The sequence below is a fragment of the Anoplopoma fimbria genome, chromosome 7, assembly GCF_027596085.1.
Source record: "Anoplopoma fimbria isolate UVic2021 breed Golden Eagle Sablefish chromosome 7, Afim_UVic_2022, whole genome shotgun sequence".
NCBI lineage: Eukaryota > Metazoa > Chordata > Actinopteri > Perciformes > Anoplopomatidae > Anoplopoma > Anoplopoma fimbria.
Genome location: NC_072455.1, coordinates 1572995 through 1589821, shown reverse-complemented (window position 1 = coordinate 1589821; position 16827 = coordinate 1572995). Strand labels below are relative to the sequence as shown.

General features: G+C 39.3%; 1 protein-coding gene across 2 annotated transcripts; it reads left to right on the top strand.

Moving 5' to 3' along the window:
- The first annotated feature begins 453 nt into the window (after nucleotides 1-453).
- On the top strand, nucleotides 454-16633 carry tec (tec protein tyrosine kinase). Of its 2 annotated transcripts, none has more exons than XM_054601412.1 (18): nucleotides 454-519; nucleotides 2244-2447; nucleotides 5342-5446; nucleotides 6411-6492; nucleotides 7761-7889; nucleotides 8611-8663; nucleotides 9192-9412; nucleotides 9964-10029; nucleotides 10288-10342; nucleotides 10802-10884; nucleotides 11102-11235; nucleotides 12023-12097; nucleotides 12208-12379; nucleotides 13078-13294; nucleotides 13824-13888; nucleotides 14012-14130; nucleotides 14247-14404; nucleotides 15314-16633. In XM_054601412.1, the coding sequence occupies exons 2-18, from the start codon at nucleotides 2310-2312 to the stop codon at nucleotides 15395-15397; spliced, it is 1956 nt and encodes a 651-aa protein (XP_054457387.1). In that variant the 5' UTR covers nucleotides 454-519; nucleotides 2244-2309; the 3' UTR covers nucleotides 15398-16633. The 2 variants fall into 2 exon arrangements, with proteins under 2 accessions (XP_054457387.1, XP_054457385.1); XM_054601410.1 differs by lacking the exon at nucleotides 454-519 and adding an exon at nucleotides 1738-1890.
- Nucleotides 16634-16827: the final 194 nt, after the last annotated feature.

The following is a 16827-nucleotide window of genomic DNA, read 5'->3' as shown; positions in this document are numbered from 1 at the left end:
TTGTCTCTGTGTCTGTGTGTGTGTTTATGCGTGTTTGTGTGTGTTTATGTGTGTGTTTTTGTGTGTGTGTGTGTGAAGGTCGGCTGAGTGTCCGCCCCTCTCTCTCTCTCTCTCTATGTCTATGTGTCTCTATGTCTCTTTCTGTGTCTCTCTCTCTCTCTGTTCTCTCTCTCTCTCTCTCTCTCTCTCTCTCTCTCTCTCTCTGTCTTATGTCTCTCTGTTCTCTCTCTCTCTGTGTCTCTCTATGTCTCTCTCTCTCTCTATGTCTCTCTCTGTGTCTGTCTCTCTTGTCTCTCTCTCTCTCTCTGTCTCTCTCTCTATGTCTCTCTCTCTCTCTCTCTCTCTCTATGTCTCTCTCTCTATGTCTCTCTCTCTCTCTCTCTCTCTATGTCTCTCTCTGTCTCTCTCTCTCTCACTCTCTCACTCTCTCTCTCTCTTCATTTCCTGAATCCTCTGCTTCACACCGACATGGGAAACAAACGCACACCGACGACCTAACCTGTGACATGACGAGACAAGGTAAGAAAAACACACCTGCGTCTGTTGACGTCACTTCATTAAACTCTATTAAAGTTATTATATTATAGTAATATAATAACTTAACTTCTGCTGCTCAACCTGCGCGTGGAATGAACAGAGCAGCTCAAGTCCTTCAGCTCTGTTATAATAAACGACTTCAAGCATGAAAACATGACCTGAAATACAAAGTATGAGTATGAAAGTAATATTAATACACTCATGTGTCTTATAGTGAGAAATAAACACCATAAAGTACATTAAAGTGTCTTAAAGCACAATATGAGGCCGTCATAAAGTATTATATGAATCCTGATGCTTATGTTTGGTTCCATACATATCATTTTAATCATTTTAATCATTTAAATCACCTTGAATGAGCCTAAAGCACCTGTGAGCAGGTGTCCACAGTCCACGCAGCTCCAGCGTGCGTTTCGCTTCCTTCTGCTGCATTCAAGTGCTGTCGGAAAACCCAAAGAACACGTTAAACAACCAGTGAAGTACTCAGATATTTCACTTTGGTAAAAGTATCAATGCTTAGAGTTATTATATACTGTATTCTAAATATCAGTGAAGTAATTAGCATCAAGATATATTTAAGTATTATAAGTGAAAGTGTTCATTACGCAGATGCTCATGTTTTGCATATATATTTTATTAATGTATATGATTATGAGTGCATTAATGTTATGCAATGTAACTAAAAGCTGTATAAATGTAGTGAGTAAAAAGTATAAAGTAGCACAAAATGGAAATATGTGAAATACCTAAAAATTTACAAAGTATATAGATGGTGAGTTCATAGTATTTACAAACATGCAAACACTGTATCTTTAACTGCATCATAAAAACATCCATAACTCAGATTTAATCTTTGTTTCCTCGTGTTAAGTTATCCATAAACATCTGTTGAGATATTTATATTCTTGTTTACTTGTTCTTTGATCAGATATTTCCGTTTCCAGCTCAGGAAGCTTTGGGCTATTTTTATTTTTGCAATCTTCTTTATTTAACACGGTGCATTGGGCTGTGTTTTAGTTTTGTTTAATGAAAAACACGAGTTAAACTCTACTTACATTACATTACATTACAGTCATTTAGCAGACGCTTTTCTCCAAAGCGACTTACAGTCAGTAGTATGTTACATATCATTCACCCATTCACACACTGATGACAGGCTACCATCAAGGTGCCACCATCAGACTCTAACTAACATTCATCATCCAGTCCACACCGATGGCCTTCAGGAGCAACTTGGGGTTAAGTGTCTTGCCCAAGGACACATCGACTGCCGAAGCCGGGTATCGAACCACCGACCCTCTGATTGGAGAACTACCTTGCTCTCCACTACGCCACAGCCGCTTCATCTCAGAGGTAAATATTGTACTTTATACTGTACTACATGTCAGAGGTAAATATTGCAGTCAAAAGTTTGGACACACCTTCTCATTCAACTACTTTGAAGAATCTAAAATATAAAACATATTCTGGTTTGTTGAGCATTTGTTTGTTTACCACATAATTCCATATGTGTTCCTTCATAGTTTGGATGTCTTCAATATTAATCTACAATGTAGAAAAAAATAAAAAATAAAGAAAAACCATTGAATGAAAAGGTGTGTCCAAACGTTTGACTGGTACTGTACATCTCTGAGGTAAATATTGTACTTTTTACTGTACTACATGTCAAAATGTGTGTAAAATAACATCTTTGTTTCTCTCCTCAGCTCAGCTCCGGCCCGCCTCCTTCTGACAACATCCACCAATGGGCTGAGGGCGTGGGCGGGGCCAGGATGAGTGCACAGCTGCTATTGGAGGAGATGCTCATCAAGCGCTCGCAGCAGAAGAAGAGGACGTCGCCGCTGAACTACAAGGAGAGGCTGTTTGTCCTCACCCAGAGCCAGCTGACCTACTACGACGGAAGGAGAGAGGTCGATTATATTATATTTTATTATTAAAGATAAATTCACATACATTACATTACATTACATTACAGTCATTTAGCAGACGCTTTTATCCAAAGCGACTTACACACATACAGGTGTGATTTATACTTGCTTCACATGTCTCATGTATTATCTCTATAAGATCAATGCGACCTTCATATCTGCCAGTTAAATATGCAGCTACAACCACTGGCCAATTAGCTTAGCTTAGCATTAAGACTGGAAACTGCTAGCCTGTTTCTGTCTGGAAGTCACTGCTCCCAGCCAAGAACTACTCTTCTTTATTAAAAGTTTTTTTTCTGAATATACAAACAAAATATAACGTGTTAATAAGTGAAGGTGGATGTTGTTATTGTGGACAGAGCCATGCTAGCTGTTTGTCCTTGTTTTTATTCTATAAACTAAGCTAAGCTAACTGGCTGTGGCTTCATATTTACGGTATAAATTCGTATTTCCCGATACGCAACTAACTTTTTCCTTTCAGTTAAATTTGTCAAAGATTGAGACCATAAACTCATGTTTACAATGTTTACTGAGGGAATAAATCAAGACCATAGACTTCTATACAACCAGAGGAGTCGCCCCCTGATGGACATTAGAGAGAATGCAGCTTTAACAATTCAATTCAGTTTATTTTGTATAGCCCAGAATCACAAATTACAAATTTGCCTCAGAGGGCTTTACAATCTGTACACATGCGACATCCTCTGACATCCTCTGTCCTTACACCCTCACATCCTCTGTCCTTAGACCCTCACATCCTCTGTCCTAGACCCTCACATCCTCTGTCCTTCCCTCACATCGGCACAGGAAAAACTCCCCTAAAAACCCCTTTAACAGGGAGAAAAAAGGAAGAAACCTCTGGGAGAACGACAGAGGAGGGATCCTTCTCCCAGGATGGACAGAATGCAATAGATGTCATGTGTACAGAATGAACAGCATAACAGTTACAACACATTCAATGTATATGACATAAATGATTCATATAATAAGACTACTTATAATAACAGCAGCAATTATTACAGTAGAATTATAGTTATGAAAATAGGGATAGTAATGTGATTAATAATAATAATGGAAGTAGCAGTGGGTGTCAGTCGGCTCACAGCAGGAGGCACGACTACGGTCCAGGTACCACAACGATTCATGGAAACCTGCAGAGCGAGAAAGCAAAAGGGCTTCAGGGTGGAAGTAAAGCTAAAATGCTTAATGGTACAGGTAATAGTAATAGTAATGTGACTAGTAATAATAATGGTGGTAGCAGTCGGTGTCAGCAGGGCCGTAGCAGGATGCACGACCACGGTCCAGGTACAGCCACGATTTATAGAAGCCTGCGAAGCGAGAAAGCACAAAGACTCCAGGGTACAAGCAAGTCAATAAGCGTAATAGTACAGGCAATAATAATAGTAATGTGACTAATAATGATAGTGGTAGTAGTAGTGGGTGTCAGCAGGGCCTCAGTAGGTGGCACGATGACAGTCCAAATATAACCCCGATTCCTGGGAACCTGCGAGGCGAGAAAGCACAAGAACTCCGGGGAAGAAGCAAAATCAGTAATGTGCATAAATAGGAGATTAATACATAAAGATGGAGGGAGAGAAGAGGAGAGAGGAGCTCAGCGTATCCTAGGTAGTCCCCCGGCTGTCTAGGCATATAGCAGCATATCTAGGGGCTGGACCAAGGCGGGCTTTCATTGTTTACATATACAAACTGAGATCGGTCTGATAAATACGACTTAAACCAGCTAAGTGCGGTTCCTTTAATGCCTATTAGATGCTCCAATCTCTGTAACAGGATTTGGTGATCAATGGTATCAAATGCAGCACTAAGGTCTAGCAATACAAGTACAGAGACAAGTCCTTTGTCTGAAGCTATTAGAAGGTCATTGGTCATTTTCACCAGTGCCGTCTCTGTGCTATGATTCACTCTAAATCCTGACTGAAAATCCTCAAATAAACTATTGTTATGCATAAAACCACACAGCTGATTTGCTACTGCTTTCTCAAGGATCTCAGAGAGGAACAGAAGGTTAGATATAGGTCTATAGTTAGCCAACCCCTCTGGATCAAGAGTAGGTTTCTTAAGAAGAGGTTTAATTACAGCTAGTTTGAAGGCCTGTGGTACATGGCCCGTCAGTAAAGACAGATTGATAATTTCTAATAAGGAGTTGCTAATTAAAGGTAAAACTTCCTAAGCAGCCTAGTCGGAATCGGGTCTAAGAGACAGGTGGAAGGTTTAGACTTAGAAATAGTTAAAGTCAATTGTTGAAGCTCGATGGGAGAAAAGCCATCTAAATATATTTCAGGTTCTACAGCTGTGGATCGATCGGTACTGGTTGAGGGCAGTAGATTATACATTTTTCTCTAATAGTTAGAATCTTATCATTAAAGAAGTTCATGAAGTCACTACTACTGAGGTTTATAGGAATACACGGCTCAACAGAGCTGTGACTCTCTGTCAGCCTGGCTACAGTGCTGAAGAGAACCCTAGGGTTGTTCTTATTTAAATCTATTAATGCTGAATAATAGGCTGCTCTAGCATTACGGAGGGCCTTCTTATATATTTTAAGACTGTCTCGCCAGACTAACCGCGCTTCATCCACATTGGTGGAACGCCATATCCCTTCAAATTTTTCGCGATATATAGATAGTCAATGCTAACACATGAAGCATTGACTTCATTTTCTTTTGGTTTTAGTTTCAGTTATTTTTACCAAAAACTTTAAACAAAGTGAAGTCAATTACTGCTTCACCTGCAGAACAGAACAGAACAGAATTAAACGTGATACAACAACACAAGAGAAAGTGAAATGTATCAGTGTGTAGTTTACATCTTATATATACAGAAATAGTAACAAAATGCTGTTTTTCCGTCAACAGAAGAAGTTCAGGAGAGGCTCGATCGAGCTGAGCCGCATCAGATGTGCCGAGATCGTCAAGAACGGAGGAGGAATCATCCCCTGCCAGAATAAATACCCGTTTCAGGTACAAACACACACAGATAAGTTATATCTAACCTGCTCTGTGTGTTACTTTAAAGGATAATTCTTTTTTTGTAGTTTTTCTCTCAGTAATAATCAGTGAACAACTTCAAGTTAAGACAAACTTATTTAGAATATAAAGCAAAGATTAACAGTATTATTACGCAACTACTTCCTGCTTCAAATTTGACCTACTTTTCAGGTGTGCTCAGCTCAAGTTTCACCTCTGAATGAAGTGAAAACAACCTCCTCCGTTCCACTTTTAATATCATTATTACTATGTGTTAGACTTCTATTACATTTTTCTACAGTAGCCCAGAAGGGACAAACCAAACAATCAATCAATCTAGAAAGAGCCTTTCACATTTTTACGTTACCTGAAGGCCACCATAGTTAGTACACACTGTCCATTTAAAGGATAATCATGCTCTTCATTTTTAAACTACAGTTCCCATGATGCTTTTGTGAATTGACACCATTTAAACCATGTTGAATTAGCCCTCAGCAGCTCTTTTTTGCAGTGTACTCATGTGTGTTCAGATAACTATCAGTGGATTACTTTGATACTGAAGAAAACTTTCTGACTTTTCTGACGCGTCTTTTTATAAGGTTTTCTAAGCAAATTTACAGAAATACATTCCTGATAATAATGTAACCTCAGAAGGTGTAAATCTTTTTTGCCCCTTTCTTAAAGAGACATTCTTGGTCACCAGGAGCTTTCAGCCACAGCTCATGGCCTTCATCTCAATTTGGCTGAAAGCTCTGGAGTGGACATTGTGGGATTTTAGGTCTGATTAAAGAATGAACCTTCAAGCTCAATAAAGACAGACATTGAGAAAAAATTATAATAAATCAACCCCTCCTGTAGGCAGGTAGAAAATTATGGGAAATGTAGTCTTAAACTGTTATATGTCACCAATTTTCTTGCATTTTTATAGTATTTTTCAACCATTTTTGTTTGTGTCCAGGTAGTGTACGACACCAACACCCTCTACGTGTTCGCTCCGAGCCACGACAGCCGAAGCCTCTGGGTCCAGAGCCTCAAAGAGGGTCAGTCTCTATTTCATTCTACTCTATTGTACTGAGGCAGAACAGCAGAGGAGCGTATACAGGTGTGAACGTAGAGGACTTCTCACAGTTTGAAATTTGAGCTGCTGCAGAGCTGTTTTCACACTTTTAAACCACACGTCTGAAACTGGTTTTCACACGAGGGACAAAGTTTCCAGCAGCCCACCACTGTTTCCACCACCGAATGTTTGTGTGCACGACTTTTACTGGAGACGTGGTGGTCAGACAAGTGAAAACCAGGTCAGGTTGCTCCTTTAAATTCCAATCAGCTTTAGGACATTTAGTTTTAATGTTACTTACAACAGCAAGAATGGAGCCTTCTAGATCATTTATTAAATCAAGTCTGGACACCATTGGTTAGATAATGTTCTGTGTCTGAAATTGTCTTCAACAATCCCACTCATTAACTTAACTTGTATCATGACGTAACACGTTGGTTTGTGGATGTTTTGAAGCCTTTATTTTGCCATTTTGGCCGTCGCCATCTCGTTTTTTTTGCCGCCAATGAACAGGAAGTGACCAAATTAGGACTGAGGAGGAGTGACCTAGAGATGCCGTATACGTCTCTGGTGTCGACCTGTCAATCAGTGTGTAGCCCCGCCCTAAAGCATCCCCTGCTTTATGGTCTGTTTGACTCTAAATGGAGCATCATTTACTAAATGAACATCATGCTGTATTGAAGAAGACTTGAAACTAGAGATTGAGACCATAAACTCATGTTTACAATGTTTACTGAGGGAATAAATCAAGAGAGAAGTAGAGTCATTTTCTCATAGACTTCTATACAACCAGAGGAGTCGCCCCCTGATGGACAGGAGAGAGAATGCAGCTTTAAGACATGAAGCTTTGACTTCACTGTTCAGATTTGGAGGTTGCTACTTGCTCCACACATTTTACTGGTTGGTACCAGCTCATATTTAGTTTTAAAGTTAGAAAAGATGACTGGATTTTGATATAAAATAAATAAATAATATGATTGTTTTTTAAAATATTTTTGCATAAATTATTAAATAAGTGCACAATATGAACGCGGTAATCTAAAAGGGTTGAAAAGGCATTTTTCATCTCCTTGTCTTAAAAGACTTTGGGGGAAATTGAACACTCTTTACATTTAAGCATTTAAGTAAGTAATACAGCTTTTTGTTCACATGAGCCACACAAGTGAAGCTTCTTTCAAATGTGAAAGAACTCATTGAAAAGATTTTTCCATAAAACCCATGACGTTAATCACAGAAACCTTCTTTCTGTAGAGATCAAAGACAACGCTGTGGTGTCGGCCAAGTTTCACCCTCAGTTCTGGCAGGAAGGGGCGTGGCTCTGCTGCCGCCAGGAGGAGAAACAGGCTCCGGGCTGCGAGGAGTACAACCTGTTTGGAGACAGTAAGCTGTTGTTCAGTTCAAAGTTATTCTAACAAAAGGCATCACTACTAGTATTCAGAATGATTTACTTCATAAAAAAACTGTGTAATAATACGGCATTATACTGTAAAAATACCACCAAATGCACATTTTTTATATTTATTTCTATATCAACTCTTTTTAGCCTTATTTAGCTCATAGTTATGGTTCTCCAGCTCCACATAGACACTATGGATTTAGGACACTTTAGGTACTTTAATACTTATTTTAAAGTACTTTGAGTACTTGTTCTGCAGTGAAATTGCATTCCGTGCCTCTAAATTAATGTCTAAAGAGTATTTTAGGTGTCCTGTTTTTGCTAGTTTATATATACTTTCTAAAAGTTAAAGCTATAGCATCTAAATAAACTCATCTAATGCTTTGCATGTAAACTATTTATAGTACAGTAGTATTATCAGCAATCAGATAAATGGGTTTCACAGTAAAGTACATCAAACCTGTAGGGCATGAAGTACAGTGCAGTACTTGTAAAGTTATATAAAGTGTCTTAGTAAATGTACTAAAAATAAAATGCACTAAAAATAAAATGCACTAAAAATACACGTGTCGGTCTTTTAATATGCATTTTTTTGCAGTAAGAGGTCAGAAGTCGCAGTGATCAAACGGCAGAGAAGGTGGTTTAAAAAAAGAAACTGTTGAAACTGTTCTGCTTGGTTTACCGTTTCTGTTCCTCTTTTTCTAGTTTCCAGAAAACCTTTACCACCGATTCCTGGTGAGAGGCGAAAAAACCAGAAGGTAACTGCTAACCACTCACACACACCCACACACTATTAACATATCGATATTTATCTATTTATTAATTTTTTGTATTTTTTTAATATTTTTATAATTTATATTATAATTATTATAATTTGTATTATTCTAATTATAATTGTTATTTTTATAATTTTTATAATTTTTATAATTTTTTATAATTTTCATAATTTTTAATTTTTTTTTTTTTTTTTAATTATAGTAATTATAATTTTTATATTTATAATTATTATAATTATTATAAATATAAAAAATATTATTATTATTATTATTATCCATTTTTATCATTATTATTGTGATAATTTTTTTCTTAGTCATGGATGTATTTATCTATGCAGGGCCAAAATTCCAAGAAAATCTATTTTTTTAATTTTCACATATGTGACTGTTAATTTAATTTATTTATGTTTTGTTTAAAAAAATAAGAAATAAAGAGAAAGAGAAAGAGAAAAAAAAAAACCATATCGATCACAACCCACGAACATGTTGTCGTTTTTCCTCCCCCGGCAGCGGCGGCCCCCTCCTCCTGTCCCTTCGGAGGGTAACCATGACGAGGATGGTGACTATGACGACAATGAATGCGAGGAAGAGGAGGAGGAGGAGGAGGTGGTGGTGGCGCTGTACGACTTCCCCGGCGCCGAGCCGCACGACCTGAGTTTGGTCAAAGGAGGCGAGTACGTCATCCTGGACAAGTGTGACGTCAACTGGTACAAGGCCAGAAACAAGTTCGGGTGAGTTCTGAATATTCTGTCACATTTAAACGGGCAACATGTCATTTACTGCCACTAACGGTCTAATATCAAAACGTTAAGATCATGGGAGTCGTTAGAGTTCCTTCAGTGTTAAAGCCTTCAGGAGGTTTTTACCAGGTGGAGTGAAGCATTCTCTCTCCTGTCCACCAGGGGGCGACTCCTCTGGTTGTATAGAAGTCTATGAGAAAATGACTCTACTTCTCTCTTGATTTATTCCCTCAGTAAACATTGTAAACATGAGTTTATGGTCTCAATCTCTAGTTTCAAGTCTTCTTCAATACAGCATGATGTTCATTTAGTAAATGATGCTCCATTTAGAGTCAAACAGACCATAAAGCAGGGGATGCTTTAGGGCGGGGCTACACACTGATTGACAGGTCGACACCAGAGACGTATACGGCGTACAAAACTCATAATTTTTAGTTGTTTTTTGATTTTTTTAAAGCAGAAAAGTTATATATCAACTTTGTCTGAAATATTTAAACAACATTGGCGGGACGGTTATATTTCCTTGTGTTTGTGTTTCACAGCGAGGAAGGCTACATCCCAAGTAACTATGTAACGGAGAAGAGGTCTGGAAACCTGGTGCAGTTTGTGTGAGTTTGTTAATCATTCGTTAATATAACATGTCATGTCAAACTACCAATAAGTTACAAACACTTGCATTATGTTATTTTTCATGTATTTTGTTCACAAAACTGTTTTCACTTTGGATCCAGCCGGTTTATCACTTTTCACAGCGAGATCTTTATCTTGTAAAGCTCATACCAGACTGGTAAAAAGTCTAGTGACAATAAAACAATCTTCATGAAGATGTGATCGTTATTGGGATGTTTGTTTGTTGTTTGTTGTAGTTGGTTCAGTAAACAAGTCAACAGGAACAAGGCAGAGGAGCTGCTGAGGAAAGAGGTGAGCGTACTCTCTTTGTTTCCTCCCTCCATGTATAATTACTTTTTTTACACTTTGTCTTTACGTTTTTTGTTGTTTTTCCCTTTCTCTCTACTTGTCACTGGAAACACATGTTTTATTAGTTTTTACGTCTTTTTATGATGCAAAACCATCCAAATTTACAGAAAAGCTTTCAGTTCTCTGAAGGCCTAGAGATTAAATGTTTGAGTTGAGGACATTTGTTGCGTCCATCTCCCCACTCTTTTGCATTTAACACTCCAATAAAGATTGAAATACTCACAACAAGCTGAGAAGGACATGCATATTTATGTTGAAATCACAAAATATTAAATGTGATTTCTTAATATCCAAGAAACTACTCTGTGATCTGGAAAAAATAAATCCACGTCTGTTTTGTCACGTGACAAACTAAAGGTACATTTTGTCAGTCTGTGTTTGTCTCTCTGTCGCCCCCTGCAGGACAAAGAAGGAGCATTCATCGTCAGAGACTCCAGCACTCCGGGAACCTACACCGTGTCCCTCTACGCCAAGTCTGCTGCAGGGTGAGTAAAGTATATTTAAGTTTGAAATAAATAAGCTAAAACATGCAGAGGGGTATTTTACGATGCTCTCCTGAAATTAGCATTTGTTCGACATAATTCAACTGTGATATTTTATGAATCTGTACACTATTGTGGAGATAATTAAAATGAAATGGGTGCATCCTGAGCTCCTGGATGTGAGTCTCATTGATGTTATATTATTGTTGTGTGTTTGCAGGGAGGGAGGTGCAGCTATAAAACATTACCACATCAAGGAGACTCAAGGCTCACCTCAGCAGTTTTACCTGGCTGAAAAACACCTGTTCAGCTCCATCCCCGACCTCATCGAGTACCACAAACACAACGCAGCAGGTAAACAGCTCGTCACCCGTCTATCACCATGCTAGCAGATCTGTGAGGCTGTACCAAGCAGCGACCTCCAGTTCTGAAAAGTTGACTGAAGAAACTGAAGTGTCTTAAAGCTGCATTCTCTCTCCTGTCCATCAGGGGGCGACTCCTCTGGTTGTATAGAAGTCTATGAGAAAATGACTCTACTTCTCTCTTGATTTATTCCCTCAGTAAACATTGTAAACATGAGTTTATGGTCTCAATCTCTAGTTTCAAGTCTTCTTCAATACAGCATGATGTTCATTTAGTAAATGATGCTCCATTTAGAGTCAAACAGACCATAAAGCAGGGGATGCTTTAGGCCCAAAACCAAGATGGCGACGGCCAAAAGAGGGCCAAAAACAAATGTGGCGATGACCAAAAATCAAGATGGCTACGTCCGAAAATAAGGATGCCGATGGCCAAAAACCAAATTATGATGGTCAAAAACAAGATGGCAATGGCCAAAAACCAAAATGGCGACCGACAAAAACCAAGAAGATGGCTCCGGCTGCAAATCAAGATGGCGATGGCCAAAAGCCTAGATATCGCTGGCCCGAAAACAAGATGGTGAATGACAAAATCCAATTGGTTTTGTTTTGCCTCGGCCATATACTTAATTATGTTAATAAACAAGCGGCTACAATAAATAAGCAAAATGTACTTTTTAAAATCACCAACAAATATTTATTCTTCACACTGGCGCCCGCCATCCTGGCTTTGAAATTTGCTTTCATACATGAATTCTCAATATAATTTGTTCATATTTCAGGTCTTGTTGTCAGGTTGAGGTATCCAGTAGGGAAACAGGACAAGTCAGCTCCGTCCACCGCCGGCTTCAGCTACGGTGAGTCCTAACAGACCACTGGCTCAGTTTTTAAACATTTATTCATCCATTAACTCACCTCTTTATCTTTACTTCCTCGTTTCTCTTTCTCTCTCATTCCCTCCCTGCAGAGAAGTGGGAGATCAACCCCACTGAGCTGACCTTCATGAAGGAGCTGGGCAGCGGTCAGTTCGGTGTGGTGAGGCTCGGCAAGTGGAGGGCTCAGCACAGAGTCGCCATCAAGGCCATCCGAGAGGGAGCCATGTACGAGGAGGACTTCATCGAGGAGGCTAAAGTCATGATGTAAGGTCAAAGTCTTGGTCTTGTCTTGGTCTCGGTGAAGGTGTAGACGTGTGAGTGGTTGACCCCACCTTCAGCGCGAATAGTGCCTTGACAGGTGATGGTTGTGGCCTCACTAATCGACCATTGATGCCGCGATGCCGGTCTGGTCTTTGCTTCAGTTTGTAACAACTAGTTTAAATAGTTGTTCATGAGGTTCAGAAGTATAAAGATTAAACAAGTGGTAACATACTTACCATTAAATACTCAGTGGATGTCTTCCAGTGTTGAATCTGTGGCAAAACTTGAGATCGAAAAATGTAGTTTCGACAGGTTCACCATTTTTTGAACAGGTGAAATAAAACAAAAGCAAAGACGACAGAAAATAGACTTTGGGTTAAACAATAAGCTTCAGGTTTCGGTCAATCAAACTCTTAATGAAGTCGGGAGAGAAGAGAAAACATCTTTTCCATCTAGAAAAGCTTTCAGTGGCATTCTTTGCTTATCTTTCAATGAAGAAACTGTCGCCTCTACGCGTCGTCTAACACACACTTAAGCCCCGCCCCTAGCTGCCAGTAGCTCTGCCAGACCCTGATTGGTCCGTGCTGTTGCTAACCAGACACAAACACATTGTGTTTAAACAACTTGAAGAACATTTCAGAGTAAGAATTCTTCTTCTTGTCCATTGCATCCATGTCCACAATAATGAGTGTTTCCTACAGGAGACTGTCCCACCCTAAACTGGTGCAGCTGTACGGAGTTTGCAGCCAGCAGAAGCCCATCTACATCGTCACAGAGTTCATGGAGCACGGCTGCCTGCTGAACTTCCTCAGGCAGCGGCGGGGCAGCTTCAGTCTGGGGTCCTTGCTGAGTATCTGCCTGGACGTCAGCGAGGGCATGGAGCACCTGGAGGCCAACGGCTTCATCCACAGAGATCTGGTAACTGCAGGTTCCTCTGATACTCCAGTCTGGGTTCCAGCTGGAACGAGTCCTCGTTTGACATTTAATGTCCGTCCTAAAAGAAAACCTAAAAACTTGACCTAAATATCAATGATGAATTTGCACTTTTTCTTCTGTTTTGACAGAATGGTTTGCAACTTAACCCAATATTCTAGTCATTGTGTCTCCTTCATCAATGGTCAAAGAATTTATTGCAGTATAGAACACATAGAAAAGTGCAATCTCAGTAAGTTTGACTTTTAAAGAGTAAATTAATCCCAAATCACATTTTTTTCCCGCTGAAAAACAACATATATAAGTATTTAGTAGTGTTTTTTGATGGATTCAGGTTATAATCTAACCATTTGTTTTTCATATTGTGTGTATGTATATATGCATAGACACTAACCTCTAGTGGTTGAAACCCGGCTATTGCATCTAGTAGTTGATGAGATATTTCAGTCCGGACATTGCCATCACACGGCGAACAACAAACAGATACAAAGACTTTCTCTCTTCATCTCTGCAGGCTTCCAGAAACTGTCTGGTGAACGACTCTCTGGTGGTGAAGGTGTCTGACTTTGGAATGACCAGGTACGACTTTCATCCCAACACATTTACATGTTTAACCGTCGTCTTTTTATCCAGATTGACCCAAATTGAAGTGCAGACTTTGCATTGTGACCATTCCGGTCCCATTTAATGTGTGTTTTGTAGATACGTGTTGGACGACCAGTACACCAGCTCATCGGGTGCCAAGTTTCCAGTGAAGTGGTCTCCTCCTGAAGTCTTTAACTTCTGCAAATACAGCAGCAAGTCAGACATCTGGTCCTTCGGTACGCTCACTCTAACACCAATAAATCATCTCTATCAGCCTCTTTTTATATATTCTTTAACATTTATCAGCTACAAACACGTTGGTGTTCTAACAGTAACGTTTGTTTGTCTCCAGGTGTGTTGATGTGGGAGGTTTTCACCGAGGGTCGCATGCCGTTCGAACAGAATCAGAACCACGAGGTGGTTGCCATGGTGACCAAGGGTCATCGCCTGTACAGGCCCAAAATGGCCACGCCCGCCATCTATGACATCATGCAGCTCAGTTGGCACGAGGTGAGACCCGTGACAAACTTCTTCTCTGTTTTTAATTCCAAATAATAATAACTTTTATTTGTCAGATCAGAGTCCAGTTTTGATCTGTATTTTGTCTTTATATGGGATGGACATTGATTGAACAGGATGACAGTAATTTGACGCGTAAATAACCTAAAACTATTGATTATGGCAGCTTTTAAACAAATATCCATCACGTTATTAAAATCAGTGGCTTCGGTGAGAGTGCTTATAATTATGCATGTGTTAAAAGGGTTGATTCTTTCTTGGGATTTAGAACATTTTTCACCCACCTTTTTATTTTTTTGGCGATTTTTGCAATCTATGTGAGCTATTTGTTCTATTCACTCTGTTGTCTTTTGACTTCCAGTCATTAAAAAATAGATATTATAAATCAGTCATAGCAGCTAAAAACTCACAGTCTATACATTTTACAAAGTTCACAACAGACGTCATCATTTATGAGGAGGTCATTAAAATGAATTACGAAAAAATGCTGACCTTTTCTATCAACGATATCCTCACCGTCTGCACTCATTTCTTGTTGTTGTATCACATGTTAATGCTGCAACTGAACAATACACACTTGTTAGATGACTTCATGTTTCACTCATAGCACCCTCCATTATCAAGGTTTATGGGCCACGGAGGGAGCACGCTATTCTACCACGGGATACACACTATCAGCAGCAATAAGAAGATGAATTGATGCAAAAAGCACATAACGAATACGCAAAATTCAGTTGCTTGAGCAAATTACAAGCGCTATCCTTTTTATCACACAGCCTCAGTCTACACGAGACACATTACAACTTCAAACGAAGATGGAGCACTTGTAACATCCGGTGAACTTCTATGAGGTCATGTTCACACTTTAAATGACTACATCCTGTGTTCTCTCTGTTTCAGAGACCCGAGGATCGTCCCTCGTTCTCTCAGCTCTGCCTGATGATCTCTGACGCTCTGGAGGGTGACACCCCTCCCCCAAACTGATCAACTGACCAATCAGCTGCTCCCACCATCCCCCACACCATCTGTTGGCGGCCATGTAGGCCCCTAACAGCAGGTCCTGCCGTTCTTCCGGGTGCTATGGCAGTAATGTGTCGGATCTACAACATGGAGGATAAAGTGTAATGGTACCTGTCAGCGTTTGGAACTGACCAATCAGATGGAGCGGATGGGCCAATCACACCAGCTCTAGTCCAATCATCCACCAATCGCATTTGTTTATCAAATCAAGATGCCAGTGCTCCTAAAAGCTTGAAACTGAAGCTTCGCTCAACAACACAAACTGATGCTCATGTTGGACAGCGATGTAGGGAAATCAGATCAGTTATTTTCAATGAAATGATTTGTCTGCCTGTCTGTTGGATCTGCCTCTGATTCCTCCCAACCGGACGTCAAGTCCTCCGGACAGAAATCTGTGAACTTCTAAGAGAAAGGTCTCAGTTTATTTAAGGACTCGGCTGTGTGAATTGTTTCCTGTGACATTTAGGAAATGGCTTCTTTTTGTTGTTGTTTGATTCTACTGTATGACTGTATGTATTTAGCTGAACTGAAAATCGGACTAAATGTTATTCCCATCATATCTTGCACATTAATATTAAAAATACTGAACTGTCTTAGATTAGCGTGTGTGCTTTTCGCTCATTATGTAAAGTGTCTGAGTATCTTAAGTCAGTTTGAACTGAAGATCTGGATACATAAAGGTTGAATAAGATCATAAATCATAAAACTCACCGTTCAGATCATATCACAGATCAACGATCAGATCAGACCAAAATAATAAAGGCATCCAACATATCTTTAAGAGATCCGTGATCACGCTTCTTTGCCACCGATACCAATTGCCGATCGTTGATGCTCCATATTGACAGATAGATTTTTGTTTTTGTGATAGCAGCTGGTGTGCAAGGCTTCAGACTATTCTTTCAGCCACCATCCCAAAAATAATTTCAACCACTCTGAAATCAGCTGTCCGAATGTAAACCTTTAAAAACTCTTAATGTTGTCCTTTTACTTTGTTATATCTGGTGAACATAGTGAGTATTTGCATAAAAACACCTAAATTCGAATGATTAGGAAATAAAAGATTGTACATTGACGTGATAAACAATAAACGATGAGGATGAGGCACTCTGTCTTTACGTTAACCTGATTATGAACGACTGCATGTGTTGGGAGTTCATCATGTGGGGAAACAGAGAGAGAGTGCTACATGTAAAAAGAAAAGACGCCGCACCATTGTAGCTTGTGATTGTAGAATAGATGCTTCTTGATTTATAGTAATGATTCTTATTCAGTATTGTTAAGTAAATAAACAGTTATATTTTAAAGAACAGTTTGGGTGATTAGAATTATAATTTGGTGATTTCTGACCAAACACATAGAACTTAAAACACGAGTCTTTTTGAATATATTTT

Coding starts and splice junctions, on each gene's coding strand:
- tec (XM_054601410.1), top strand. CDS start 1,753: ATGGCCTTCAGGAGCAACTTGGGGTTAAGTGTCTTGCCCAAGGACACA. Junction 10,030..10,287: donor GGAAACCTGGTGCAGTTTGT/GTGAGTTTGTTA, acceptor TGTTTGTTGTAG/TTGGTTCAGTAAACAAGTCA. Junction 10,343..10,801: donor AGGAGCTGCTGAGGAAAGAG/GTGAGCGTACTC, acceptor CGCCCCCTGCAG/GACAAAGAAGGAGCATTCAT.